The sequence below is a fragment of the Condylura cristata genome, unplaced genomic scaffold (genome assembly GCF_000260355.1).
Source record: "Condylura cristata isolate star-nosed mole 26May11 unplaced genomic scaffold, ConCri1.0 scaffold00041, whole genome shotgun sequence".
NCBI classification, from domain to species: domain Eukaryota; kingdom Metazoa; phylum Chordata; class Mammalia; order Eulipotyphla; family Talpidae; genus Condylura; species Condylura cristata.
Window position 1 is genome coordinate 5,256,897 of NW_004567142.1, and position 9,747 is coordinate 5,266,643.

Sequence of the window (9,747 nt, forward strand, 5' to 3'; positions counted from 1 at the left end):
CTGCACGGGTTCGAGGCGGCGGCGCTGCGGGACGAGACCGGCGAGGAGGCGGAGGTGGAGCTGGCCGAGAGCGGCCGGCGGCTGCGGCTGCCGCGGGACCAGATCCAGCGCATGAACCCGCCCAAGTTCAGCAAGGCCGAGGACATGGCGGAGCTGACCTGCCTCAACGAGGCCTCGGTGCTGCACAACCTGCGGGAGAGATACTACTCCGGCCTCATCTACGTGAGTGGCCCCGGGCACTGAGGATGGCTGAGGGTGGGGGCTGCAGGCAGCGCCCGCCCGCGTCACCCACCACGCTTAGTTCTCAGTGGCGAACTCCCAGTGAGCCACGACCAGGACTGACCCAGAGGGACCGGAGGGGACCCCTGACAGTGGGGGTGGCTTTCCGGACTGGCGAGCACCCTCAAAACGGGCGGGCTGTGGGACTGCCGCTCACAGGTGGACTGATTTCATTTCCCCTCAGGCAGGGTGGGGGCTGTTATTACCCCATTTTACCTGACAGGAGACTGTGGCCCAGAGAGATTTCATAAGAACTATCGGGGAAGCTCCTAGGCACCCTGAAGTTTATCATCCTTAGTCCCTTTTCACACCATACAGGATTCTGTCCCCATTCCACAGAGGAAGAAGCGGAGGCACAGAGGTCAAGCTCCTTGGCTCTCTGGTGCCAAGACCCCTGGGTGGTCTGGTTTACGGCCGAGCCTTCGCTTCGGAGCCTTTTAGGAATGAGGTGGGGTTGATGGTAGTAAGGTGGGCTGTGGCGGTCCAGTTTCTGTCCCAGCAGCTGATGCCAGCTATTTAATCAACTAACGCACAGAGCAGGCCAGCGTCGAAACCTCCCTTCTCGTCAGAATCTGCCTGGGGAGTTAAAAAAAAAATCCCAGTGCCCAAGCCCCACCCTGGACCCATGTAAATCTGGTTCTGGGGGGTTGGGGTGATGGCCTTAGTTTTTTGGGTATTTTTTTTTTTTGTTTATTTGTTTTTAAGGATTTATTTACTTGTGCACACAGAACTGGGGTACAGGCCAGAGGCTCAGGGGCAGTGAGAGGCTTCACCACAGACAGAGTGGGGAGCAGAACAGGCAGACTAACGAAGTCCACTGCTGAGGGGAGCAGGAGGCGGGTCAGGAGAGGTCTGCTGTGCCCTGTGGGTCACCTCCGGGGCCGGGGATTGAACTCTCACCGAAGCTGCCGCGCCAGCTTGCAGTGCTGCGTCCCAACCCATTGCACACCAGGGAGGGCCGGCCTTGGTATTTTTAATCCACTTCTAGGGTGCTCTAATGGGAAGTCAGAGGATTATTCAGGGCAAACAGGATTAGAGAGACTGACGAAGAATGTCAACAACAATAATGAAAAATAATAGTAATGGGTGGCTGGCAAATATTTATTGAGCACTTGTGATGTGCCAAGTACTGTTCAGCTCACCTCTGGGCCAGGGACTGTTGTCATCTGACGGTCAGGAATGTTAAGTGACTTGAGCCCTGGTGGCCGCCATGAAGAAGTCATGGGGGCATTTGAGCCCGGAGACTTGCCCCAAGCTCAGCTCAGAGGTCTTGTGGCTCATTGACCGGCCACCACGCCACAAAGAAAGGAATAGTTCAGGTTTTATATTAAAAAAAAAAAAAGAAATCCAAGAACAACTGGAACTCAGCAGCCACCGAAGTGGGGATTACGAAGTGGGGATTAGGTCCTGCCCACACCGGAGCCCCAGGGTGACCACCGGGCCGGGAAGGCCACGGTGCAGCGTGTCAGGGAAAAACGAGCTAAGTCTGTTGCCAGTGAGCCCACAGCCTGGCCTGGCCAGTGCACGTGACATGGACAGAACCTGGGCTTTTGGGTGGCTCTTCCTGGTTCCTGTCCCTGCTGATGAGGACAGGGGCCCCCAAAAGTAGACTCTGGCTAGATGCTAGAGGTGTGCTCCACCCTGCTTCGTTCCTGCCTCGCTTTAGCAAGACAAGTTGGCTCGCCAGCTGGTAGAAGGAAAGGTGGTGCTGCCCTGCGGAAAGGGGGTGTCCCGGCTCCAGAAACCCAGTGTCTGCCCCTCACAATGGCTCAGGGTCCAGGGCTCTCTCCTGAGATGCTCGAGTCCCAAGCCTGGATGCCGCCTGAGTGCCTTTCCCTCTTGGGGTCCCTGCAGGCTCAGGGCTCCACAGGCCCATTTTCCTGGGGGTGGAGGCTGAGGCCCCAGGGGGCACCCCAGCAGCTAGGAGAGGCCTTGTTAGGCCCTGATGACTTGATTTCGGCTGGAGCCCGGTAACCTGAGCCTCCCAGAACCCCTATTTGGAGGCCTTAGAGGCCACACCCTGCTCATTATCTGCCTTAATCCCCCCGGGCTCCCATAATGAGTGGGGTGTGCCCTGCTTTCTCAAGGAAGTCCAGAGTCTGGGGTACACGCATGGACTGAGGAGACAGGGAGGACTGGCCAGGGGACCAGACAGGGGAGGGTCTACTGCTCCCGCCTCAGCCGAACCCCAGCGACCCGGGCGCCCCAGCTGTGTCTCTGGGAGCACCAGCCTTTGCCCTTTGCTCCCTGGCCTCGACAGCCAGCTCAGACTCCCTTGGGACAAGGTGTGGCTGGAGGGAGGCATGGGGAGTGGGTTTCTCCTGTTAGGAGTGGAGGCCCGGCGCCAGTGGCCATGAGATACCCTCCCGGGAATGCGGCCCGCCTGCCCCGCCCTCTGCAGGGGGAGCTCCTGGGAGCAGCCTTCCAGCCGGGAGGGCAGACACCCAGCAAACCGGTTGTTCTGCTCCAGGCTGGCCACCCACCCTCCCACCGTTAACAGGCTGGCAGCTGGCGCAGGCCACGCCCTGGACTGTGGAGCCAGAGCTGCCGACGAGTGCTCACAACAGTCCTGTTACTAACCAGCTGCGTGACGTGAAGTGAGCCGCCAGCCAAGTAGCCAGGCAGCCCACTGGCTGGCTCCGGAGCTGACAGTGCTAACTAGGCCTCCAAGCAGCCACCTCTGCTGGCTCGGCTTCCTGAGAGCCAGCTCAGCTAGGAGCTCTCGGGTGGCTTAGCTGGGGGACCAGCGAGTTCTCCAGACGCCTAACTAACTGTAGCTGTGTGCCCCGGATGGGACAGTTCTTCAGGGTTCTGAAACCAGGGGGAATGAGGGTGATGGACAAATTCAGGGGGCCCTTGAACTTGACTGCAAAAGGAAAGTAAGGTGGTGCCTTTCACAAAGCTGGAGTGTGAGGTCGAGCCTTCCTGCCAGGGGCACGGCCCCAGCTGGGGCGTGCGGGTGGGCTGTGAGCGTGGCCTGCAGGCGAGCTCCGTGCCGGTGCGTCTTACCACATCTGCCTAACACGCCTCCGGAGCACAGTTTACCTGCCCCTTCCTCCTGGTTATGATGTCCCGGCAATAGCTCCACCCCTGTACATCCAGAGCTTCTCAAGAACCGGCCCTGGAAACATGCATTCCAGTCTTTGCTGCACCCGCTCATTTCATGCCCATGTGACGCCGGGCTGGGGGACAGGCTGGCCCCCCAGGGTGACATACTCGGGCTCTCAGGGCAGACTCACCCATCCAGCCCTTTTGTGCCACTTGGACCGAGTGTCGGATACCCGTGGCCTGAGCACGTTTATCACAAATGTCCGAATCTGCACGGTCCCTGGTATAAGTGGCCGTGCCCTTTGGTGGACAGCCGCCCCTCTGATGGACGGCTTGTGCAGGGCGCCCCCTCCCGGCCGCGCCGCATCCCCTCTGGGCCGCATGCAGGCGGCTGAGCCCGACCCTGCCTTGCCCGATGCAGACGTATTCCGGCCTCTTCTGCGTGGTCATCAACCCCTACAAGCAGCTCCCCATCTACACGGAGGCCATCGTGGAGATGTACCGGGGCAAGAAGCGCCACGAAGTGCCACCCCACGTGTACGCGGTGACCGAGGGGGCCTACCGGAGCATGCTGCAGGGTGAGTGGGGCTGGGGCCGCCGCGCGGGGCTCCCGCTGGGGGCAGGGTCCGAGGCCGCACTTCATGCGGGCCGCGTGGGCCGGAAGAGCCCCAGCAGGGGCGGGAGGGGCAGGACGCCTGTCGCTCTCCGTTGGTCTCTTCTCAACACGCGTCATTTGGGAGTCAGCGGGTGCCGGCTTTCTGCAGAACCTCTGGCACGTTGATTCCTGCCCTGTTCTTTCCACTCTGCATGTGGGTTGCGGATTTGATCCACCTTGCGACCAAGTGAATGGCAGCCCCGTAGGAGAGGGCGGCGTTGGGTCGCGGTGCCGCTGTGCAGGTGGCACACTCGACGCGCCTTGGGGCTACGCTGCCGCCCTTCACTCCTGACACTGGATGGGTCCTGGCACAAGAACGCGATTCAAGTGTGATGACGTCAGCGCGATGACATAATGCTGCCAGCGCCATGACGCAATGGCGTCGGCAAGATCGTGTAGTGACGTCAGTGAGATGTAATGCCGTCGGCGCGATGACAATGGCGCTGGCACGATTGTGTAGTGACGTCAGTGAGGTGATGTAATGCCGTCGGCGCGATGACGCGATCCCTTCAGCGTGATGACGTGATGACGTCAGCGCCATGATGTATTTATTTTACATCGTCTCTAGTAAATACTGGGCCCGTGAAGATACACATTGCATGCCGCTAAACGTGCATCTTTCCGTCCTGTGGCACAGACGGTGCGCAGCCGTGCAGGGTCGTGCCTGCACGCGCTCCGCTTTACTGCACGCTGTGCCGACAATGCATTCGGGATTATACATCTCTCGTAAGGCAGGTTCGGGGAGGAGCCTGCACTCGCCGCAGTGTCCATTAAACCTTCGCCTCCCATTAGCTGAGGAGGAGCCATGTAATGAAGCTGAGGTTTGCTTAATGTCGAGCGTGGTTCCCGTCGGCACCACCTGGCAACATGTCAGACAGACTCGGGCCCCACCCCGACTGGCTGAGTCAGGGTGCTGGTTGAGGGACCCGTTTTCTTCCATATAGAGGTCCCCGGGCTCCTGGGGATTGGGTCCAGGCTCACGCTGAGGCCAGGGTCCAACGTGCATAAGGGGAATGGTCGTACAGACACATTTATCCTAGGTCACACTTGTTTTCCTGAGTTACTGGTGCGATTTGTTGCATGTTTATTTTTAGAACACGTTTCAGCTCTTATTATAGACCAGTTACTATAGCATAGGGATAAAAGCCAGCAAGGGTGAGTGCTGGTCCATGCCAAACGCTTCCTATGAATTAGCACCTGGAACCTCACAGGTATCCCCTAAAGTCAATGGTTTCCAGATGGGGAAACTGAGGCACGGCACAGTGGCAGTGGGTGGCCCACGTGGGGCTGGGACCCAGGGCCCCGACCACCACCTGTCACTGTAGCAGGCCCTCATCTGTGGTCAGGGACCGCGAGTTTTGATGTGTGACATTCTTGCCCTGGCTCAAGCTCTGGCTAGCTGTGTAACCTTGGGGGAGTGGCTGAGCCTCCGGTCCCTCGCCTGTGAAATGAGACAAGAAGCCTCAACTGAAACAACTGTCAATGTGAGCACCTCCTAGGTGTCTCCTAGGCGTGGAGAATGTGACAAACCAGGCCACAGAGCTCGTTACGTAACTAGTTGGCTATGAAGCCTCTGAACATTCTCACGGAGTCTGACCATAGCCTGCTGAATGCCTTTCAGATGGGGAAACTAAGGCACAGAGCCAACTCACCTGAGTTATACGAGGCTGACAGGTAGCAGGGTCTGGAACCCACGACCACACAGCCCCCAGACTAGCCTGCTCACGCAAAAGCTCTCCTGAATGCAGTTCTCTCTGGCTTAAAGCCATCCAGAGGCTTCCAGCCGCCCTGCTTAAAAGCCAGTCCTCTTCACTCTGGCCTCCAAACCCATTTCCACCACCTCAGCTTGGCTCTGCCACAGGGCCTTTGCACAGACCATGCCTCTGACTCTTTGCCCTTTTACGGGCTGAGCACATTCACCTCTTCTGAGAAGCCTTCCTGACCCTTCTCATGACTTTGCATAGAAGAGCTGGGGTGAAGTGGGGTGGTGAGAGGAGTCACCAGAGAGAGTGGGGAGCAAAACAGGCGGATCTACTGAAATCCACCGCTGAGGGGGGCAGAGGGAGACAGGAGAGGTCTGCTGTGTCACCTGAGTCAGCGGCCTGGTGGGGATGGACTCAGGCCGCAGCAGTGACAGCGCTGAGCCTTGACCCCTAGGCCACCAGGAGGCCCCCCCATTGCTCTAGACCAGGTTTCTTGTTTCTGGCTCTGCAGGCATCTGGGGCGCTGGCCTCAGAGACCGACGGGTGTTAAGCAGCACCCCTGGCCCGTACCTGCTGGAGGCTTGCAGGGGTGGCTGCAGACGCTGCCCGCGGTGAAGTCACCTTTGGTTTTCGAGCAAGTGCTTTCTGTGGAAGCTCGGTGAGGGCAGGGACCTTTCAGGTCTCACTGCCTCAGTGCCTGGCGTGCCTTTGTGGAAGGGTGTGTCAGGCTAGGTGGTGGGTAGGGGGCTGCTGGGGAGACTTCAGGGGACTGACCACTGTCACGGCCGCTTGGGGACCAGTTTTTATACCAGAGGCCGAGCCCTGTGGGCCTGTGGTCCAGGACCTCGCTGGGGCTCACATTGTGAGCAGGGGCTCACATTGAAGGTTAGCGACTGGCTACACTGAGGTTTGTCTCCTTCACGGGTGAGGAAATGGAGCCTCAGAGAGGGTCAGCTGCTCCCCAGGGTCACACAGCCAGCCAGAGGCTTAACCAGAGTGTGGTTTCAGCGTCTGGGGGCGTCACACACCCAACTGAAGCTGTCCCTTACTCCTCGGGAGATTCTGAAAAGGGGGTGGCCAGTGTGAGGGGCTGGGGTCCTGCTTGAGGGACCCCACCCAGGTGACAAGCCCCCGTTCTGTCTCTACAGATCGTGAGGACCAGTCCATTCTCTGCACGTGAGTGACCTGGAGCACCCTGTGGGGGGGAGGCTGGGCTTGGCTTGGGGGGCCAGCCTGGGTCCTCACTGCTGACTGCTTTTACTTCCCCTTGTCTCCCAAGCGGGGAGTCCGGAGCCGGGAAGACAGAGAACACCAAGAAGGTCATCCAGTACCTGGCCCTCGTGGCATCGTCGCCCAAGGGCAGGAAGGAGCCGGGTGTCCCCGTAAGTGACCGGCCCCGGGATGTGTTCTGGGCCCTGCCCACCCCTCAGGCGCTCCCTCCTCCCTCCCCCCACATGGACGCCTGTTCTGGCCCCCAGGAGGGCCACACGGGGCCATGTCCTGGCTGCCAGCCCGCCGTGCGCCTACCGTGTGTCCATCATCGCGCAGGGAGGACCGGAAGCAGAGGCCGGTCTCAGGCCCTGGAGAGGCGCCCGGACCCCGGAGCCTCTGCCATGCGCACGGCTGTGTGGCGGGGCCGCTACCCGCAGCGCCTGGGCCCACACTCACAGGGCCTGAGCCCTCAGCGCACCTGAGCGCAGCACGCCGCGACTCCGGCTCCAAGAGCCGTCTGCGCGCTGGGGACCGGCGTCCGCCAGGCCCACGGCCGGGAAGGGCCGCGCAGACCCCCGAGCCACTCCCGCGCGCCCCGAGCCCGGCTCACCTGTGTCTGTCCGTGTTCCATGTGCTGTGTCCTGGCCCCTGTCCCGGTCCGTGTCTCGTGTCTCGTGGTTCCCTCAGGCCTCCGCCAGCAACCTGTCTTATGTGAGTAGCAGGGTTTCACCTCCAGTCTCGTCACCCCAATCCCTGCTGTTCCAGCAAACAGGGCCCAGGGCAGCCACTGCTCACCCGCCCTCAGGCGGCCCCACTGTGCACACAACAGCCCTGCTATCGTTGAGTGCCCCCCACTCTGCAAGCACGGTCCCCCCACGACAGCCCTACGGCGTGAGCACACTGCGTTTAGTGCGGTCCTACTGCGTGAGTGCCCACCGCCCTTCTGTGCTCGAGTGGGAGACGGATCCCGGACACACCACAGGCCGAAACGACCGCGTGTGCGGCACCCCGACTGTGCACAGGAGCACCTCCCCCAGACACCCCCAGTTATTGCAGACCTACTATGCGCACTGTGCCAACAAACTCAGATAGAGTGACCTTCTCTGCGCCACTTCTCACTCCCCCGATGCAGGCAGTGTGGACAGTCGTGTCCACGGGCGTCTCCCAGCGTTCACAAGTGGGGCCTCTGCCTGTAGGGTGTGGGCCTTGGTGGTGTTTTCCTGATCTCACTGCACCCGGGTCGCCTTGAGCAGCTCCCGCGCACTGGGGCAGGCGAGACCCAGACACGCACGGCGCGCACGGCCCGCTGACCGCCAGCTGCCAGCCCCGACCGGCCCCCACGCGCCCACGCGTCAGCCCTTCTCACCCCTGCCCTGTCCCTGGCAGGGTGAGCTGGAGCGGCAGCTCCTTCAGGCCAACCCCATCCTGGAGGCCTTCGGCAACGCCAAGACTGTGAAGAACGACAACTCCTCGCGATTTGTGAGTGGCGGCCAGCGGCCAGCGGCACGGGACATGGGGGCGGCGAGGGGGGGCGGGGCGTGGGCCTGGGGGGAAGTCCAAGGGGCCTGGACCTTGAGCTCCCCAAGGAACCTAAGAGTGGGGTGGGCAAGGGCCGGGGTGCTCCTCAGGCTAGAGAGCCCAGGACCCCCATTAAGCCCCGCCCCACCCCCAGGGCAAGTTCATCCGCATCAACTTCGATGTTGCCGGGTACATCGTGGGTGCGAACATCGAGACCTGTATCCTTCCCCAGCCGAGGGGCGCCGGCGGGACGGGCAGGGCCCGGGGAGGGCGGGCTGGGCCCCGGCGGCCACTCCGGGTCTCACCACAGCCAGGAACCGGCGTCCACGTGTGGGCAGGCAGCGCCCCCTGCCCATCACTCCTCTGCCCCGCGGTGGCCACGAGGCCTGAGCCCAGGCTCCAGCTTACACGGTCTCAGAGCTCAGGGCTGCGCCCCGCCAAGGTCCTGCCAGTCAGGTGGGGCCGCGGCTCTCCGGACCCCTCAGCCTGCGGCCCGACCCGCACCTCTTGAGTGTCAGGCGCCAGGCTCCGGCCTCGCCCTGCCCCCTCCGTCCCTCCCTGTCACCTGGCAGGCGGCTGCAGCCACCATCTCATTTAACAGCTGTGCCCAGGCTCAGGGCTGGCCCCCAGGCGGGCTATGCTTACCTCTCTTGCGCGGTAAGCCCCCCCAACTGTTCCTGGGGCTTCAGGTATCAGCAACTGACCCTCGCCGCATCTCAGGAGCGGAGGGTTATTTTCAAAGCCCTAGTACAGAGGCAGAAACCGGGGCACACTACAGAAGTGAGGTGCCCCGGGCTGCGCCTGTGTGTAGTTAGTGGCAGAGTTGCGGGTGTGGGCTGAGGACGCCCCTGCTATATGGGCGGGCGGGGGGCGGGTAGCTCCGGTGGAGGGGGCTGGTGGGGACCACTCTTCTCGCCGGGGTTCCTTGACTGTCTCCCAGACCTGCTGGAGAAGTCTCGGGCCATCCGCCAGGCCAAGGACGAGTGCAGCTTCCACATCTTCTACCAGCTGCTGGGAGGCGCCAGCGAGCAGCTCAAGGGTGAGACCTGGGGTGCCCGGGTGGGCTTCTGCACGGAGTGGATTCTTTTGCCTGGGGGGGGGGAGGGCTGCCGCCCCCACTTTCTGGTGTCTCCCTTTTGCCGAGCAGAGCCTCCTGCAGCCCAGCGCTAGACTCCGGTGCTCCGGTCCTCCGCTGGGCTCCCGGCTGCCTCGGCCCCGGGGCGCCCCTCACTCTCCTCTCCCGCATCGGGCCTCTGCTTCCGGCGCGCGGCCTGGGGCGCGGTGCCGGGCCTCGGGCCTCTCCTCGGTCCTCTCCTGCTCGCTGGCGGCCGC

The 9,747-nt window shown here is 62.0% G+C and overlaps 1 protein-coding gene across 1 annotated transcript in view; it reads left to right on the forward strand.

Annotated features, from left to right (window-relative positions):
* Nucleotides 1-9,747, forward strand: part of MYH14 (myosin, heavy chain 14, non-muscle) — a 57,379-nt gene that overhangs the window by 4,785 nt on the left and 42,847 nt on the right. Inside the window, exons 3-10 of the mRNA XM_012733516.1 lie at nucleotides 2-222; nucleotides 3,749-3,905; nucleotides 6,834-6,861; nucleotides 6,965-7,067; nucleotides 7,585-7,608; nucleotides 8,284-8,376; nucleotides 8,570-8,633; nucleotides 9,356-9,466. Coding sequence (XP_012588970.1) covers nucleotides 2-222; nucleotides 3,749-3,905; nucleotides 6,834-6,861; nucleotides 6,965-7,067; nucleotides 7,585-7,608; nucleotides 8,284-8,376; nucleotides 8,570-8,633; nucleotides 9,356-9,466 — 801 coding nt within the window. The remainder of the gene's footprint in view (nucleotide 1; nucleotides 223-3,748; nucleotides 3,906-6,833; nucleotides 6,862-6,964; nucleotides 7,068-7,584; nucleotides 7,609-8,283; nucleotides 8,377-8,569; nucleotides 8,634-9,355; nucleotides 9,467-9,747) is intronic.